General features: G+C 36.6%; 2 protein-coding genes across 2 annotated transcripts in view; one reads left to right on the plus strand and one right to left on the minus strand.

The window, feature by feature from the left end:
* Positions 1-19,966, plus strand: part of LOC132199097 (hemicentin-1) — a 135,456-nt gene that overhangs the window by 18,435 nt on the left and 97,055 nt on the right. The window lies entirely within an intron of this gene.
* On the minus strand, positions 17,428-19,933 carry LOC132198914 (uncharacterized). The gene is made up of 6 exons (XM_059623213.1): positions 19,830-19,933; positions 19,453-19,619; positions 19,138-19,352; positions 18,480-19,073; positions 18,095-18,423; positions 17,428-17,982 (listed from the first exon to the last, which is right to left on the minus strand). Exons 1-6 carry the CDS (start codon positions 19,859-19,861, stop codon positions 17,619-17,621), a joined length of 1,701 nt encoding a protein of 566 aa, XP_059479196.1. The 5' UTR covers positions 19,862-19,933; the 3' UTR covers positions 17,428-17,618.

Genomic DNA, 19,966 nt, shown 5'->3' on the forward strand with positions numbered 1-19,966 from the left:
CATGTTTGACCGATCCATCAGCCGCGACATAATTTGCGACATGAATGTCGCCGTTTGACGCGTGCAAGTTAGCGAAAAATATGTTGTGTGATACCAAGAGCAATGAATGTGTGTTTTCCTCGGTTAATTTGTTTGTGTATAAACAGGCGTTATTTTGATTTAAAAATTGAGTAAGGAAAAATTTACAAATGATTCCAAACATTTAACACGCCAATTAGGGATGCAGTTAATTTTAAAAAGTACAAACAATAATAGTTCTGCCGTTTCTTGAGGTAGAAGGTAGAAACCCATTAAAAAAACTTAATTTTCATTCCATTTTGGCAATTTTCCTTTATTTTTAGCAAAATGTTTTACAATAATTGAATGTAAACAATGCGGACAAATAAACAACAACAATGAAAATTAATGAATATTCATGTAGATCCAAAATATTTGTATGGCAATGAGTCCTTCCAAAAAGCAATTATTTCATACACAATGAGTCAAGTTAAATAAAAATTGTAGTTTTGGAATTGCTGGCAGAGCTGATTTTGCATGAAATAAAATGTATATGGATCAATAAAAAATTGAATGATCTCACAATCAGGAGCTAAAGTACCTAATTATCAACCGACAACAACCTGAATTATAATAATTATATAAGCTTTTAATTATGTGAAACAGACTATTAATTTATGGATCCATTTTTATTTGTTATTTTGCATGGACTCTTCTTCAATTAAAATCAGTTAGAGTTTGAATATTAAAATTAAATCAAATTCAACAAAACTGTAACCCTGACTGTTTCAGACGTGAATTTGACAAAAAAAAATAAATTGTGTAATTTCAGGTGCTGGAGGCAGTCGTGGCGAAACAATCGTGGAATCCGCTTGATATTATTTGAAATTTCAGATGTCGCAAAACAATTGTGAATTTGACAAAAAATCTTTCATTTTGGCGTTTTAAAAAGATAAGTTAATTTGATCCGCTCGACAAGTAAACTTTCAATATTTTCTTCTATTCCTCAAATATATTTATTTTTGTTAAGTTACAAATTCTACACCACCTCAACCTACTAACCATCAAAAGTTTCACAAAACCACCCCCTAAAAGTGCGTTAGGCAATTTAATTAATTTTCAGAGCTGTTCGATGCAGGCGCAAAGCTCGGAAATTCGTTGTTGCCAAGCAAGGCTGCTTTTGTTTAGAATTAATTTGTTTGCTCTTTGCAGCCATTGTTGCGTGCGGTCGTTAATTAACAAGTTGATCGCAGGAAAAACAACGAAAGCGAAACTCAACTTCGATTTCAGACTTGTAGCACTTTACTTTCCCTCGTCTTCTCGCTCCCCTTCTGTATTGACACTCTGCCTATCAGATAAAGGCCGCGTGATGAAATTCAAACACTCGTCGCTTTTTTCCGCGGCTTCGAGAACAAGAGAGGGAAAGCAGAGGAGCCGTGGGAATTCGTCACCGCTCACGCTTGAAAATTGGTGGTTTCTATTGACAGAAGACGCGAGAGGCTTGGGGAGGGGTTTAGAATGTAATATACAAAAAAAAACTAACCAAATACAACTTGGTTTAAAGTTAAAACAAGGCGCTATAACGTAAATGAACATCTTTGGATGGTAATATAATTTTTTTTATTTAAATAATTTATTTTTCTGGAGAATGAAGACAACAAAAAATTTACTCCATGTTCGATATTAAATCAAGTTGAAGTTGAAATAAAAATGTATATTTATTAAAAAAAAAAAAAAATGCATTGTATGTATGTATCTTTCTGAATACTTTTGTAATTTCGAAACTGTTTTAAGAGAGGCTTTTAAAAATTACAGGAGAGAAGAGGGCAATTCTGAACAAGTGAGATCGTTTACATAGAGGGTTGCTATCTCCGCCTTCCTAGAAAGACGCTGTAATAAAGAGTGTCATAGTTTTGAATGTGCGCCTATTAAGTCGCGCGACGACGTGCAGACATTTTATTTTAATTACTTGAAAAAGTGGCGTGTCGCAGAATAAGAGAGAGAGGCAGACACATTTTTCCACGAAGGAAAATACGAAATTCCGCCTCGTTGCCTGCGAATTCCGAAACATTTAAACGAAAAGAACAAAAGTTGCCAAGTTGCGGCTTTTCAGGCAAGCGACGAATTTCTTGTGGCGTAAAATGGAAATCGAATCATGGCGGCGCCGGCGAAACAATCAACGCCACTCGCTAAAAGTTTCGCACAAAATAGTTTTGCGAAAGTTAACTCTTGCCGAGCCAAATTTCGCGCAAGAGGGATTGTATATATTTTCGTTCTGAAAATAATTCATCGACTTTTCTGCGAAACACCGGGCGCGGATGAATCCACTCGCGGAGATAAACTCCGTCACTCTCTTGCTCGGCGAGTGCCAATTTATCAAGCGACCATTAAGCCACTTAGTGTGCGGCACCGCCGGAGCAAAACCCGATATATACTTTTTCAAGATTTTCTCGTCGGCCGTTCTGTACTCTGGTGGAATAGGCCGGATTTATTATTGTCTTCAACGTGGGCGCTCGCCAAGATAAATCTGGTGCAAACTGCATCTTTTCTTCCTGATCGCGCACCCTCGCCGACCGACGGAGAGAAAAGGAATCCCCGCGGGGGAGCGGAAAACCATTTCCTTTCGCCGATAAAACAAGCGTGAAGGCGAACGCCGGCCGCCCCCTTGGCTGAATAATTGCTGGCGTGTGTATTCGCCGCTCTGCAGAAATCAGCACGCGATCCACGCTTAAGGTGGTACAAATCTGACATCTTTAAGTGGCACCATAAATTTTAAATTAAAATTATATTTTTCATTTATTTAAAAGGTATTTGAAATCGTTGAAGAAAAAATCTTAAAAAGTAAATCAAAATTCCTCAAAATTAAATTGCATTAATTTTTTCATCTTTTAGCGATAACAAGAATGGTTAAATATACAACATTTTAATAATTTTGTAAAATGTGTTTAGGGCATTTTGCAAATTCTCAGTTGGGATGATCGATATGAATTTTGCTGAATTTTTATTTTATTTTCGCACTTAACCCTTTCTAAAGGTAATTTAACTTGTTAAATAAATCACTGAAAATTTTTATTTTACCAAAAAAGATTTACTCTAGAAAATATATAAGGTTTTTTCCTTTTTTTTTTCTTCTCAAAGTTTAATTATCAAATACAGTACGTTTTTTTTTGTAATAAAGCAAAAATAACTATTTACTTGTCATTCAAGTTAGGACATTTTTGTGAAAACCAAATAATAAATGCAAGTTTAGTTGGTTGAATGTTTCCTAAAAGAAAATCCTTCCTAACCCCTGGCATCTCCCCATTTGATATAATCCGAGTCGAACTTAAATTTTATCATAATGCTCATACCATCAGCTGCCGATGAACCCAACTTTCAAAGAGGATTCGCCCGAAAACTCATTAAAGTCGCAGTACTTTGTGGGGGCAAAGCGTCCCGGAAACTAAGCAGGATTAATTGATTCGAAAGTGGGTTAGTCGCTTTATTCCCGTTCAGCTCCGGTGGCGCCGGGCGCGCGTATCAATAAATGAGATTTATTTTAGTGCGCCATAAAGCGTCGTGTGCAAGAGAGAGAGAGAGAGGATTTGAAGGTGGCACTCATAAAATTTATTATTTGCATACAGCCCCGGCGTGAAATATGCCCCCGAGTGGCAGGCGAATGTGTAACCTGCTGGCTTTTATATATCTCCAGGACGGGGGAGGGAGCTAAGCGAATAAATCCGGCGGAACATTCTCAAATTGTTTGGCCCTCGTGCAGATTGCAAGCGGAGGCTTTAAGGCTCCAACAAGTCCTCCCGGATCGTGTGTGTCTGCCCGTCCTATTAGATTATAAATCGGCGCTCAAATTTCGGCACCACCCATAAAAAGAAGTGACGCCGCACGTAATTTAAAAATTTGCACCTCCTTTGGGATACTCAAATTTTACGACAATAGCGCCCATTCACCTTTCACGTGGCCCTAAATTTAATTCATTTTTATTTTCATTGTTATTAAAAAAATAACGTGATTCAATTTATTTTGCACGTGTCGAAATATAAATGGATAAAATAGGTAATAAAATATAAGAAACCTCAAATTTATGTATTTTTAACCCTCATTATTGATGAATTTTTAGAGTCTAGAGAGGAGTTTTTTTTTTTTTAAGAATATTCAATAAACCGTTTTATATTCAATTTCAAGTTAAACTTAAAGTCACTAGCTTTTTCGTAATCTTATTTCGCAATATTTCGGTATTTTTTTTCCTCTAAAATTCCTTGCAAGATCCTTCAATTAAATTAGCTTGAGCGGGGAAAAACTTTTGCAAATGTTAATGCGAATATTATTAAATTTGTCATTTGTCACATTTTCGGTTCTTAGTTGATTGACGACATTAAGAATCATGAAATAAATTAATAATGAAAAATTTTATGCAATTTAAAAAAAAAATTAAATAATTTTAAAAAGTTAATTATATATCATTTAAATTAAAATTGTAATGGCTTACCCGGCGTTACAAGCAAGCATAAAAATTATAAGCATTTATGACAAGCATCGCAATTGATAAAGTGCGTCGCATTGCGATGTTGCTGGATAAAGCGGACGAAATCAGACATATGTCGCAGCGAAACAACCCCGGGCAGGTGGACACACGAACTTGGCGAGATCAAATTAATCGCCCGTCGGCCCGGGCCGAGCCGACCGCTGTGAGATGGATCGAGATAATATTGGACGGGCTGAGCGCAATTCGATTGCCGTGTACATTTCTCGCGTCGCTGCATAGCACACAGGGTACGTGCCTGGACGCAAAATACAGATCCAATTAAACGAGAATAATTGGCCACGGCGAAAGTCGCGACTGCCGGCCGGCCGGACGAGGAGGGAAAAAGGCAGAGATCGACGCAACCGACTAATCAAGCACCGGGGTTGAACGTCACCCTTTCAATCCGAGAGCAAACGCCAAGGGCCGAAAGGCAAAGTTGGCGATTGACTTTTGTTCCCGGCCAAGTTTGACCCATTGAATTTGGCGCAGCAAGACTGTTCTAATAAAATGTCTTCAAACCGCCCCAGGAGTTCTTGCCGAATAATGCTGCTCCGGCTAAGCACTTTGTTAATTACATTTTGAGGCTGGTCATTTCGGACGTTGCGAAATTAGAAGCGAGTTTTAAAAAAGTAAGCACGGATGTGTAAAAGGGATTTGAATTTATTTAAAAAAATTAATGTAAGAAGTGAAAATATTATTTGAACAATCATTTTTACTTGCTATGCTCATATTGACGCCTGAACTCATCAAATGAGCGATTTTATTTAAAAAGAAACCAATTATAAAAATCGAATAAAACTAGTAAAAATGGGCCGAAACTGACTATTTGTGTAAAAAAACCGCTCAAAACAAGAATTTTGCTTAAAGGAAATTATGCAATAAAGATATCATTTCTTGGATTTTGCAATAAATTTACCCATGGTTTTTTTTTATAAAAAAAAATTTTTAAATTTTTTTAACTCTAATTGTGCGTTTAAATATAATTTAAATAATATGAAGAAATTAATACAAAAAAGTATAAGACATGAAGCAACCGAATAACGAATTAGCAAATTTTTGTTGAAAAGACAATTATTAATTGCTATATTTTGCGCCAGTTAATCTACTTTGCAAAATTCAATCGCTAGAAACGTAATTTTTACATCCATAATTTACATTTCATAAACCGGGGGAATTCGTAATTATTTGGTTATTAGCCATAATTTTGCATCATATTTTCCATTTTATCAAAAAACTTTGCAAAAATATTATGTATGATAATTTAATTTTTCAAAAAGGCGTCGGACTAATTGCAATAAAAATGCAATTTCCACCACATTACTTTTTTTAACTGGCTTTAATGAATAAATTAACACATAGTTAAAAGCGCACTTGCCAACTTTTAATTGCAATTTTCTCTCGGAAACCGCAGCTGAAAAATAAACAACGCATTATTTTACCTCCTCAAAAAATAAACTGCAGGATGAGGCTTTCTAATAAATTATAAACGCTCAACATTCTCGGAGTTCAAAGTTGCTGTTCAAAGCAATCCAGATCCTCCACTAGGGCTTTTTCATAATCGAAACATGCAATAATTATTATCGCAGTACTAAACCGCACACACATACAAACAGTTCGTACTAACGTGCATCAAACACTCGCAAACACACTCCAAGCACGGAAGTTTAATTACGACGTTGCATCAAGCTGGTAAATTAATCCGGCGGTAATCTAGTCGCGCAGCGAGCGTTTCTGATTAGGAGCGAAAGCGTTTTTGCTCCAACAAGCAACCCGAACACCGTGTACGCTTTTCATTTTGCCGGCGGCGGCTCATAATCGTCTCTCTCGTCGACGCGAGGCATTCACTTTGACTGGGAGAACGAGAAATACTTTGAAAACCGCACGACGCACCCAGCCAACCTCCTTGCGGAACAACACAATTCCGGATGTGCGCAAAGTTGGAGCTAAATTCCAGTCGTTGACCGCCAAATGAAATTATTACGCGGCGTGTTTCGAATTTGGCTGAATATTGGCTGCCCAGAGAAACTTTTGGAATTTGGGTCAACCTATGGAACTAATACAATCGTGCACAAAGTCTGTTTGGGGGGGGGGGGAGGAATTCGCTACCGTTAGCATAAAATATAAGCGCTATTAATATTTGAGTGTTCGTAGACCATTTTAAGGCTAACGAAGACCAAAATTGGTCTTTGTAAGAGAAGACGCTGAAAATTTTTTAAATTCGCGACTGTTAATTTAAATACTCATAAAAAATCAGCATGGGCTATTAATATTTGTGTTTTTCGTAAACCATTAAGGGCTAACGTAGACCAAAAGTGGTATATTAAAAAATAACAATGAATATATTTTTTTAAATTCTTGACTATATGCAATTTATACATAACATAAAAAATGAACATGGTTTATTAATTTTTTTAGTGTTCGTGGTTTAATTTAGTGTAACAGAACCTTGCAATTAAATTTTAATATTATGTACAATAAACTTCAAATATTGTAATTGTAAATAACTTTGAATTTATGATCGATGTACCTTGAATATGGGCAGCAAATGCCTCTGTGATAAATCAATAAATCTTACAAATCTTATTTGCAACTAAAACTACAGGTTAGCCTTGTGATTAAGATAATTATATTTTTTCCACTACCACTATTTTTAGAAATAATGTTTATAACAAAGTCTAGCGGACTTTTTTGTCTGATAGTCTCGAGATTGACTGAAATGCAAGATTCTTATACATAGTAACTAATTGTTTGCTGCTGGTTTGCATAATTCTTGATTGGCTCGTAAATTATTCTGGTTCAATTTCAGTTTTCTGATGAGATGCAAGTTGGTCTTGGTGCAAATATTTGCACGCTCCAGAAAGTCAATTTCCTCTCTTTCCTCGGTATACACAAACTATAACAGGTGAATCGGGTAGTTGCAGCGCAGGTGCTTCTAATGTCGAGCACATCATCACTCTTGCGCACAACTTTATTAAATTGAGTATGGGCAGCGCACACGTGTGGGCATAAATATGGCAAGTGCACTCCGCAATATTAGAAAATAACGCCATGTAATCGAAGTTTATTTCAAGTTTTTAACTTTCATGAAACTATAGTATTTATTCACGTATTTTTCATAATAATGATGATCTTTATTTCGTATACAACATTATTGTAATATCATCTGCTCTACTGTGCGATTATTTATTTTGAATCTAACTTACTAATTATTGTTACAAATTTTGTAATTATTATAATTTGTATTTAAAAAGATGTATATTTTTTAATTATTTGTATTATTTACTGTCATTTCATTTGTTATTTTTGCAATAAAAAAAAAACAATTTTATAGAGATTTGGTGTAAAGATAGTTCTCAACACAGATTGAACAAATTATAACAATTTTTAAATATAGCAAAGCGCGCGGAATCTGTGTTTTCTCAAAGCTGCCTTGTGCCTGCTGCTAGTGTGCCTAGTGAATGGCGGTTTCGTTTTCATTATGAATTTGATTATATTTTGAATTTAGAATAATTTTTACTAACTGGGAATAATTAAATTCTTGGCGCCAAAACTGCATATAATCCTCTATTTACGCGTGTAAAAGAGGGATAGCGCTAGTCCATCTACAAATACTCAGACCATGTTGACATGGCATGCAAGCAAGGAAAATTCAACTTTGTCTCACTGAGCGAACTCAATTATTTTTGCAATGGAATTATTCTTCTGGAAGTAGAATTCTTCCACCGAGTTGGCAATTCGACTTGGCGCGTACCGAGACCGAATTTCCTGTTGCCCAAAGTCTCGCTCCTGGAACGGAGGTGCAAAGTTAGTTTTAAAACTAGGCAACTCGCTCAACACAGCTGCCACCTTTTCTATTAAGTATTAGCAGCGAACACTCATGTATTTTTATTTAAAAACCAAATGGGAAACTTGGCCCAGAAAAAACTCGCACGCTTCACGCTCCAGCTGCTTGAGAGTTTCACAAATAAAAATATAAATGAAAGCCGTCCGCTTAGAAACACTCAGCATTATGCAAAAGTTAAAAAAAAAATGCCAGAAACTCCATCGCGCTGACAGCCGCTGATTAAAACGAGAAACAGAGACAAAGAGCGCAAATGTTGCTCCGTTACTCGCACACATATCAAATTAAAACGTGGCGTGGGCAAAAAACAAACATTTCGCCTTTCCTTTCCCGAGTGCAATCCTAGCCGGAAAATTGCTGCCGTTGCGCTGAATTGCCGACGACTGCAGCGAAATTGCTGCATATCCGCGTTGCAAGCAACTGTTGGGCCAGAGATGGAAAAATTAAACAACACCCGGCCTTTTCCGCTCTCCAGTTGCGGGAGTTTATTTGAATGGATGTACATGCATGCTGCAGTAAACACGGAGTCGCATTACGGCCCTCCAGTCTCTCTCTCATCAAAACAAGCATTTCCAGTCGCGACACAATTTTCCGAGCGAGGCATGAAAAATTGCAGAGAGAGAAGCTGAATGCTAAAGTGCCAGCGATATAGCGTTTGAGAAAAAATTTACCCCTATATAGCCTCAACTGGAAGAGTGATGGATGGTAAACGCAATTCTCTTAAATGGTGGTCGGACTAGATAAATGGTTTTGACTGGCAAAAACTTCTTCCTTATCGGTTATTTGTAAAAAAATTATTCTGGTTGTTTCAATCTTAAGTAGAAATTTTTAAGATGAACAACGGACGATGAGTAAATCAGAGTAAATTTTATAATCAATCTTGTAAAGGGAAAAAACAATCTATTAAATTTTTCCTTTAGTTTGAAAAACATTGTGCACTACCTAAAATTTTCATTAGCAATTAAATTAATTAAGTGTTCAAAAATAGCATTGGTGGTGATGAAACAAACTGAAATCTGAATGAAAATATCCAAAATAAAAGAAAAATAATGTATTATAAATTAATATCATAATATCGCCATCTTTCCAAATAATAGATATTTAATTATTAATTTTTTATTTTTTTTTTATTTATTCTAAATATGAATTAAAATCTCGGTTCTAATTCAACCGAAAATTGGATATTAAAAAAAAATCTTATCAAAAGTTTGCATTTGGCCAATTCAACATAGTGAAGTCATTTTCAGATGACGTTTGACCTTTCAATTAAATCGATTCTTCATATCAAAAGTCTCTGACACTTGATGAAGTGCCCGTTAACGTCAAACGTTTTATCAAGCTGTTCTCTGTCACGGATTCACAGGCGGAAATTTCTCTCAGTAAAATTTGTATTAAAAGGCGCCATTTAACTTGTATATTTTATTTTATTAAGAAGTCACTCTTGGAGATCAATTTTTAAGTGGGACAAACTTCGCCTTCATTAATATAAATTCATGTAATTTAAAATTTGCAATTAATTGTAAGATTTTTCTCATATAACTTTATCTTCAACAGCCCAAATTGACAATTGATTTTTTTCTCAGGTCGATGCTTAAAATAAATTCATTATATACAACCATGTGTTTGTGCATGAAATTGGGCACGGCTAATTTCAATTTGGCAAATTCAATTTCCGAAATGACTGCTTTTGGCATGCGTGTGTCTCTCTCTCCGCACAAGAGACTAATTCGATCTTGCAGTCAATATAACAACGCACTGCTCCCTCAGTCACTCGACGAACGACGAAACTCTCTCTCTCGTCGCAACAATTTCGGAAGTGGCTCTCGACAACGCTCATGCATATTTCATTATTCCCTTGTCATCACATGCTCTGCGAGTGTTCCTGCCATTTACGACTTACCAGCAAATATGCATGAATTGGGTCGTCGTCCAGCAGCAGCGGGCACCGTCGCAATAATTGGCCACCCCCCAGCACCAAACACAATACAAACTAATAATAACGCTGCTGGTTCGGGCTTTGATTAATCGCCAGTGTGAGTGTGTTTTATATTCATAACTCACGCCAAACTTGGGTGGCAAAAACACCGGTATAATTCATATCCGCATAATAGTACTCTTTGGGTTTTGCCTGCGAACCGAAGTGCGAGAGCAACTTTTTGTTGACTCGTGGCGCGCGCGAGATCTTGGTCTCTCGCATAAGTTTGCGCCTATACGTCTTCGCAGCAAAGTTTGCCGCCATTATTATCTTTTGCGTCGTCTCGCCGCCCTGCCATGTAATATAATAATATTACCCCGGTCGAAGAGCACCACCCCCGTCTATGCGCTCTGGCGGATAATGTGAGCCAGAAATTTGCTTTTGTCGCCGGCGTGCGCGCCCCATTATCGAGGTAATATGCTAAGTTATGTTCGCAGGGCCACTTCCTAATCAACAACCACTTTTTCGGTGGCACGCTCAGGTAACGCAATTTAGTTCGAGTGTTCGCCTTTTATAAGGGGCCGGGCACAAATTTGGCCTCTAAATGCGCGATTTTATTAAACCAGTTACATACGAGATGCTTTTTTCAATGAAAAATCATTTGCAATATAATTATGTGTATGTCGATGTTTAAGGGAAAATTATTTACAAAGCACATTTCAAGCAAGTATTATAAAAAATGAATTAGCTTTTTACCCTGCAAACTCCGAATAAGTACAGAATCATCAACTAGAATAGTAAACATATTTTAGAACTTTTTAATAAGGGGTATAAAGTGCAATTATTTCAAAAGTTGAGAAAATAATAAAAGAAATAAAAATTTAATCCCATTATGTATAATTTAAAAAATATTTTCAAGTTGATGGAAAATTTTCAAACATTTTTATCTATCAATTATTTTAAAATTAATTTATAAATTAATTGAAATTCTGATTTTTTCTTTTAGTGTAAAACCTTGCAAAAAAATTAACTTTGGCACTTATGGACTTGAAACGGTTATATGATCTTAAACCTATTTTTGAACATCTTCTGGAATTCTTCATAATCGGCAGTCTCTTCTCTTCCATTGAACTGAACGAAGGCTCGAGTTGCTTAAGAAAAATAAAGGATCAATAAATCAAACGCATCATTAGCACACGGCTGATTTTCTAGTTTTCCTATGGTCTGAAAGGAATGCGCTCAATGATTAATAATCCGCTTTTGATGTGCAAACAAAGGAGCTAATTAAAAGCAGCGAATTATTTTTTCGTGCCCATTGTCCGCAGCAGCGTATTGAAAGAGAGCAAATGCCGCCTCCGCCCGCAAGGGTGCATTGTTCTTTAACAAAAACAAACAGTCGGTTGCGTTGAAACAAAAGCACCAACGAAATTGCGGCGCGATCGAACGTTGGCTTTGCCAGTCGGCGCCACGCAATATTCCACCAAATTTAATAGTGCTGATCGCAATTGACCGGCTCCTAATAAGCCTGCGAAATTATTCCGTTTGCAGCACGACCACCCTGAGGCCGTTTGAATTCTGAATAGCCGACCATGTTGTTGTTTTGCGTAGCGAAACTGGCTAGGTGATTAAATTCGGGCTGACACATAAACACCACCAAATTGGCAGATGTGAATTTTCCTGCTCGTTTTTTTCATTGTTTGAACGGGATGTTTGTTTAAAACAGGCAGCCTGTTTTGAAATTCTAATTGAACGTTCGGGTTTAAAAATTAATCCGTAATTATTAATTTCAATTCTGAGCTTGCTGGTGGATTTTAACGAATAAAACTTCAATAATTTGGAAATTGCATTAATTCTGTAATCTGTAATACACCAAATTGCAAACAAAAGGGTATCTTTAATATACAGTTTGCAATTTTAAAATAAATATTTTGTAAAGATTACAATTTTTACATCAAATTTCATAAACTTCACTTACAATAGATAGACATTTAGAATTTTTAGGTATCATGAACAGACTACGGAATTCAATAGAAGAATCCAATATCAAATCACCAAATCAAATTAATTTTGATTTAAATCCCCCACCCCCCCCCATCATGCTATAAATAATATTATTTTATTATTTACAGTCCCACATATCGTCAAAATATGTATAAAAAAAGTAAGGCTTTGATGCTTGATTCTTTAAGAAAGATGATGAACTGTAACAAAATAAAAAGATTAACAATAATTAAAAAACCTTTCATTAATATATAATTATGCTGGATATTGCTATATTCAAATAATAATACAATTATCACAATTATTATTGACGCTTGTCTGGTGAATATTATAAATTTATCGATCTCAAAATAGTCAAAATTTAAAGGTATTTAATTAATTATCCTTTCATCGGCGGTTAAATCATTTTGGTCAAATTCCCTCAATTGGCTTTTGCATTCAAATTCATTCGCCCTCACGGGATTATGAAATTATTCTGAAAGGCCAAGTCAACCGTGCCTGCCTTTCGCACCCTATCTGGTCTGACTGAAAATATGTTACTTTCCACACGCGTACGGCGACATATTATTTCCAAGCTTGGGAGCGACATTGTTCATTTTTTTATTCCAACTCCCGCATTTTGTACAATGCGAATTTCGACAAAACGAAAGCGGGGGGTGGATTTTCCGCCGCCGCACAAAAAGGCCTTGCCGAGCAAGAGAGAGAGAGTCGCGCTGTGTATCTCACTCTAACCATTACATTTTGCACAAAGTGAAATATCATATTATTCATGGTGGCGGCGCCGAGGGATGAAAAATAAAGCGCGCGAATGATAACAATAAAAGTATGTGTGCACGTTCGCTGGCACGCACATAAGTTATGGAAATTTTCGTCATTCGGCCTGTCGCGGCGCGTTATTCAAGAAAAATGTTTTCATTATAATAATACACTGGAGCGAGCCCGACTTTCGGTCTTTCCAAAAAAAAATATGAATAAGCGAGCCCGCTTGTCTGGGTGACAGTGTCGCTGTACCGCCCTGACACAAAACCCGCCAAGTAATGCCACCGAAGGCTGTCTGTAATGGCAACATTTTTTTTTTGTTCCCGGCACAGCAGCAGGTCGCTTGCTCCGGCTGAATCTAATTATTCACTCCACACTTTGTGCGATGAAATGCGCCAGGGGCTGCTGGCGTTATTTTGCTGGACGCGAAACTTGACGAAAAAAAAGCGGAGGGGTAATTAACCGGTTGACAATATTTTCTTTTGAGGCCAAAAAGTTTCATCGCCACACTTTCGTCTGAATTTTCTTACTTGCAAGGCTTTCAAATTTTTAATCTTTTGACGATTTAACTTATAAATCGTATAATTATTTAAGAAATATTCTAAAGAAATTCACTTTTTAATTTCATCGAGGATATAAATCGTAATTTGCTCTAAAAAATATCGTGTAATAATAATAAAGCGCGACGATTTTATATAAACTATTTGTAAAATTTCCACTTAAGTCATCGTTAGAAATTTCAATTCTCGACCCTCAAAATAATTTTATCATGATTTAATTACCTTCTTCCTATTTTTAAACCAAAAATGTTTTATTTGACGGATATAATTTTTAACCTTTGTTTATGATTTCAAAGTTAATCTAAATGAAAATTTATGCATTGTTTCAGGTAAGGAAAATTCGACTGGTGAGATTGCCTTGACTCAAACTATTGCTTTTGCTACTTGGTGAGTTTAGAAGAATTAAACCTTGACCGTCGGATCGATTTATTATTCAAACCAGTTCTTATCAATAAGTCACATTTAAAAAATTTCAGCCACCACTTTTTTCAAGAAAAAGCACTCAATTTTCCTCTCGGCCTCTACTTAGCGAGCAATAAAGAATAATAATTCATCTTTGTCATCAGAAATTATTCATCGACCGAGAATAATGCTAAAGTTGAAAAATGAACGGCGTTCACGAAAATGTTTATTATAAAAAGTCCACCTCTTGAAACCCTTTCACAATTTTTACACCGAAGGCCAATTAAAGCAATGAGACCGCGGCGAGTTTCTAAATAAAAACTGAAAAGAATTGAGAAAAAAGAGAAAGCGTGCGCACATTGGTGTGTAATTCGATGTGCTGAGGGATAAAATTAAAATATTTCTCAAAAATAATGCACCACGTAATTTATACGGTCACGAAGGGGAAATGGACGTTGCGCGGCGCGTACGAATGCCATAAAATTTTTAACTAGCCCTTTTTTTCTAGTTGCCCAATTTAGATTCAGAGTGCGATGTTTATCGGCCCGTGTATGTTTTTGCTGTGCAATGGCCGCCGTCGCCGTTCCGTCAATAAAACATCAGCAACAACTTGACTGTTTTTCTAAACGTGTGCCGCATTTCGGTGGCGCGCGCGTGACAAATATGCTGAAATGTCATACAGAAGCAAACCTGGTTCTAAAATTTCATTGTCTATAAAGAGTTAAAGTTCTTGCTCAAGAATTCAAGAAGAGATGTTTGAACTGTTTGTCAAATTTTTTGCTCAGAAGGGAATTTACGGTTTAAAGTTGTTTTTCTATATACAATGAAAAAATAAACACCAACAAAAGCAGACTTTTAATGCAAACATCAAATCAACGCAATCCTACAAAGCTTTAATTATATAGAGTTTATAATCTTCAAAGGACTCGCTGTGGAACATGGTCTGATGCAATATTCCAATTTACTTTGTTGTGTTTTCATAAAAGCGTTCAATTATCAATTATTATTAGATCCTAAATTCCCTTTATAAATATGCAGTTAATTTATTCAGAGCTTAATACACAAAGCAAAATTAATAACAATAATTAAAAATAATACTTTGCAGGCTTATAATATTTTTAAATATAACATTTATTTCAAAAAATTCTGAATTTCATAAAATTTAGCGCATAATAAATAATAATTACTTAACGGGTAATTAAAATTCAGGAAACACAAGTCGACTGCTTCATTCCGGGAATCAGTAACGAAATATTAATTCCCCAGTCAACCTCTCTGGTACGATTGATGTCACATGACATCCCAGGGCGAGACGCATCGCTTTTCGAATTAACGAACGCTATAAATAAGCGACTCATGATGTGCGTTGCGCAAAGAAGCTCTTGCGGATAAAAGCATTTCCTGGTGTGTGAAACTCGCGGGAGACTTTGTTTTGCACTGAATTTATTCTGGTCCGTCGCGCGTCAAATTGACTAATGGACCCCAAGGAGGGATAATGAATAGAAATGGTCAGGGGAATTCTGGCGGCGGAATTATAACGGTCCGATATGATATCCATCGGCGCCGATTCTTGCGTTAAGTGGCTGCGGACGAGATGATTTCCCCCCAGGTGCCCTGTCGGCCGAGTTTTTTTGCCCTCTCTCGCGGGATTAATTTCATCCTCTTACTAAAAGATTACGAGAGGGAGGACAGACATCACCGTGGGCAATTACAGACTGTCATAAAGGTATGGATAAAGAGTCGACTGCTGCCAAGAGTACTGCAGGTGGTTTTTTTTATCGTGTTTGGCCGTAGGAGGCAATTTGCCCTAGCAGCTTCGCAGTAGTGCGACCAAATTTAAAAACGCATGCAGTATTTTTTCACCAGAGCAGAGGTGAAAGAAATTTAATGGAAAGAAAACCATTTTGGAATTATAGACCAAGCAAAATTATTTGAAATTGTTTAAATTTACTAATAATTAATTCCAAAGAAAAAACTTTGCAAATTATTTGTTAAATTTGTGTATAGTAATTAAAATTCTTTTATTGTAATTAAAAATATATTGGTAATGTTTTGGTACGTACGAAGTGTTTCGTAACTTTGCCAATTTCAGATTTACGCTCAGAGTTGGGCAGCGTTGAAGATAAATTTTTTTTGTAAAGCCGCGAGCGAGGTTTTGGAAGTTCAGGATGTGAGGAGAACAGTTCGGAGGGCAAGGACGATAAGGGCGACTTTTGAACTATATTTTTAAAAAGATCGTAGCTTTTATGCATTAAGACTTAAGACCACAGCAGCCCAGCAGTAATCTGAAGATCAGGCTTTAAAATCTAAAAAATAATAAATTCCTCTTTGACTTAAGGCAAGTAAAATTAATAAACTTACCAAAATCGACATGGATGATGCAAGTCGAGCACGGAGTGCAGGCCGCCCAAAAGCCATTCAGTTTTCCAGAAATATTTCCTTGCTGGAAAATTAGACGGAATAAATTAACAAATAATCGCTTTTGTAACAGAAAAAAATCGGAAGTATTTGTTTGATGCAATCTGTATTATTAATAAACAAAATGCGTGTACATAGAAACCTGAATCATGTGAGATTTTGGTCGATATGGGACTGTTTCCGCCCGAACTTTTGGGCTTCCACAAGTCTCGAGGGATTGTTTCGACCCAGAAAATCGACGTTGGAATGAGCAATATTTTATAAATATGCCCAAAAATATTACACGAATACAAGAACAAGGTCAAATTAACAATTCACGACAAGCTGATCGCCACCGGCACGTGGGAAAACAAGCATACCAGACCAAGAATATTTTGCTTTGGAATCTTAATCTTATCACATGAAAATTTAAAATTACATATTTAGGTTTCAAGAAATGAAAATTATTTTTTAAGGTTAATCTAATAAGAAACTTAATCATTTTTCAATTTTAAGTATATCCGAATTGTAAATATACTACAGCGTTATATTTTTGTTAAGTTGTCTACCATTAAAAAGAAGTTGATGCCCTTGGCGCGATTAGAATTGTCGAGATTTTACACATAACTGCAGCAGCGCTTTTTTGCACCTTATTCCTTAATTTAATAATTTATATACCATCCATGGGAAGGTCAATCGGCGGGAAATATATTTAAATAATTGATTATAAAGCTCCAGACCCTTCAAGGAATATTTGTTGTGATGTTTGTTAATTATATTAGATGTCATTTTTCTGCACCCCCAAACCCACCAGTGGCAAAAATAATAAAATTAAATCAACCGTCACATTCAACCAATTAAGAGGCTCACTGCGGAGGATGTGTTGTCATCTTGATGATGGAAGTTTTAGCAAAAAAATTTTCAAGTGGTTGTGCCTTCATATCAAACAATATTAAGTTTTCCCCCAAAACCTCTTTTTTTTATAAAAAATAATCAAAACAACAAGACAATTTAGAGGACGGTATTGTTGGAATGGTTAAAGATGTTTATTTTCTAAAGTCACAAATTATTGAAGTAAAATTAAATGGCTCATATTAAACAAATGTTCTGATCATAATGCAGTTCCAAGAATTTCAAGTTGAAGATAAAACCCTGATTCCACAAGTTTTCTTTCTTCTCGTCCATCTCTCTAGTTATGCTGCATAACTATATATCTCTATCAATTAATCAATCAGAATTCAGAACCCTTTCCCAGGAAAAATGCGGCTCTTCAACAAGTCTGGCCCTGCAGTTGATCATTTTGCAAAAGTTGTCATCAAGAACGGCAGCAAAGAAGTGGATCGTCTCAAGGACGGGAGCTTCAAGGCACAAAAACTGGAGGAATTGCCGCCAGTATGCCTCTTTGAGTTTGTAGATGCCGTTCCAGCGCCTGGAGCTGCCGTATAATATGGCCAGTTTTGGAGCAACAACCTTTCCCCTCAGATGCTCCATCACGGAGCCCAAAGAGTTTTCATCTGCTGAGACAGACCACATGGTCAGGTGCTTCAGGTTAGGGGCAGTGAAGAACTGTGCCATCACGCCTGGAGCCCAACTGCAACATAATTATTAATTAAAACACTAATAAACCTTTGTAATATTTTAAGTCCTCCAAATAAGTTGGAAATTAAAAAAAATATATATAATATAATTTGCAGTCTTATTACTTGATATTGAAGAAATCAACACTGAGTGCAGTCAAATTGGCCATGGCATTTTGGTGAAGTTGGTGAACAGAGGGACCACCAGTACCATTGAAGTTGAGGTGCATCGTTTTCACGTTAGGGCAGAGAAAGAGTATTTTGTCGATGTTGACAAGCCTCGACTCGAGGAAGCTGATGGAGAGGTACTCCAGGCCAGAGCCGTACTTCCGAATGAGTTTCATCAGAGGGCGCCATTGGTCTGTGTAATTCTGCGACACGAAGGACAGACCTTTCAATTTGTCAAAGTGCAAGAGGCCTTCCATGTCAATATTGTCATTTGCAGAGGTTAAAACCTGTAATTAGAGTTGAGATGACAAAAATTATTCACGTCAAGAATGGAAATTCTCACCTTGAGATGTGTCAGGTTGGGCAGGTTTGCTGCCTGCTGTCGAGTGAGAGGCTTTGAGATGATCAGGTGCTGCAACTGACGAGTCTGGCCAGCAGCCAGCAACTGGTTATAGTCGTCCAGCAGGTGCAGGAACTTGCTTTCTTCTTCGGGGTCTTCCTCAGATTCATTGTCAACCTTGGAGCCAATGACTTTGAGCTGAGGAAACCTCAGGAGACAGTGACCACAAAGGGCGGAGGCGTTTCGTTCAGACAAATCGCCAAATTTTGTCAAGCTGTACACTCGGAAGATGAAGACCTCCAGTTTCTTGAGCGGTTCCAGGGCTCTGGACACGCTGTCCTTGTCAGGGTCCATTAGGTCGACCCCAAGGAAGACCAGGTTGGACAGTTTTTGACCAATCAGCTGAAGCTGTTCATTGCTCAGAAGGTTGCAGTGAATCTCCAGGTGCTGCAGGTTGGGCAAGTGAAGCAGACAATCAAGTTTGTTGGCTTTCATGTTGAAGGATTTGTCTCTGTCCATGCCACTGGTAATGTCCCTTTCTTTTTGGACTAATTTTTGTGTAGTGAATCCAAATTTGTCAACCAGAGTGTGCAGTAACTAGAAAAAGTCAGGAAGGTTGGGTTTTAATGAACATTATTAATATTTAATAATTAACTTATACCTTGTTGGAAAGGTCATCCTCATCATTGAACCAGTCAAGGCAGTATTCTGTAATCTTATGGTCCATAAGTTGGCGAATCAACTCAAAAGTAGCATCCTTTTTCACTGTTTCTTCTTCATCATCTTCATCGAAATCATATTCATCACCTTCATCGGTTTGGCTGTAAGACTTGAAGTCGATGATCTTCTTGATCAGTTTCTTTCGCAGATGCAGGTCTGTGTGATAAAAGTTTTTCATTAATTTGATAATTTTTATTCAAAATTTAACCAAATTCCCCATTATATTTGTTTGGAAATAAATTAAAATTTTCCTTACCCAATTGAGCAAGGCTAACTTTTGTGTCTGCTCGAAATGCAAAGTGCTTTTGATTTTTTGCAATCGCGTTCATGCACAAATTCACCAGTGACGAGTTGAAGAGCAGCCTCGAAGTGTTGCAGCAAACATCTTTTTGAAAATCTAGAGCCGATTCTTCATCGGGGCGTCTGTAAAAACATTTGATTAAAAACTGTTTTATTAATCCTGTAAATATTGAAAAATAATTACTAATTGTTAAGAAACATTGTAAACATAAGAGAGATCGATCTAATTAGTGCGCATGACAAGTGACATAACGCATGTAATAATTAAGTTTGCCTGCAAGTTTTAAAACCATGAAGGAGAGTGTTTTGCAATAAATAAGTAACTGAAATTACTCTTCATCCATGTCCGAATCATAGTCGTCCATTTCCACTCAAATGTTCTTGATCACCAGAGAAAAACACGAATTTGTCTCTGACTGAACCACGCGTGCTACCCTTGCTGGAGTGAAAACGAAAATGAAAACAAATTA

This window comes from Neocloeon triangulifer, unplaced genomic scaffold, assembly GCF_031216515.1.
Source record: "Neocloeon triangulifer isolate White Clay Creek 2 clone unplaced genomic scaffold, ASM3121651v1 ptg000013l, whole genome shotgun sequence".
NCBI classification, from domain to species: domain Eukaryota; kingdom Metazoa; phylum Arthropoda; class Insecta; order Ephemeroptera; family Baetidae; genus Neocloeon; species Neocloeon triangulifer.

Excerpts from the sequence above, each read along its gene's own strand:
- LOC132198914 (XM_059623213.1), bottom strand. The coding sequence starts at position 19,861 with ATGGACGACTATGATTCGGACATGGATGAAGA. Across the intron at positions 19,620-19,829 it reads GATTCGGACATGGATGAAGA|ACGCCCCGATGAAGAATCGG; the intron begins GTAATTTCAGTT and ends ATGTTTTTACAG. Across the intron at positions 19,074-19,137 it reads AGGATGACCTTTCCAACAAG|TTACTGCACACTCTGGTTGA; the intron begins GTATAAGTTAAT and ends GACTTTTTCTAG.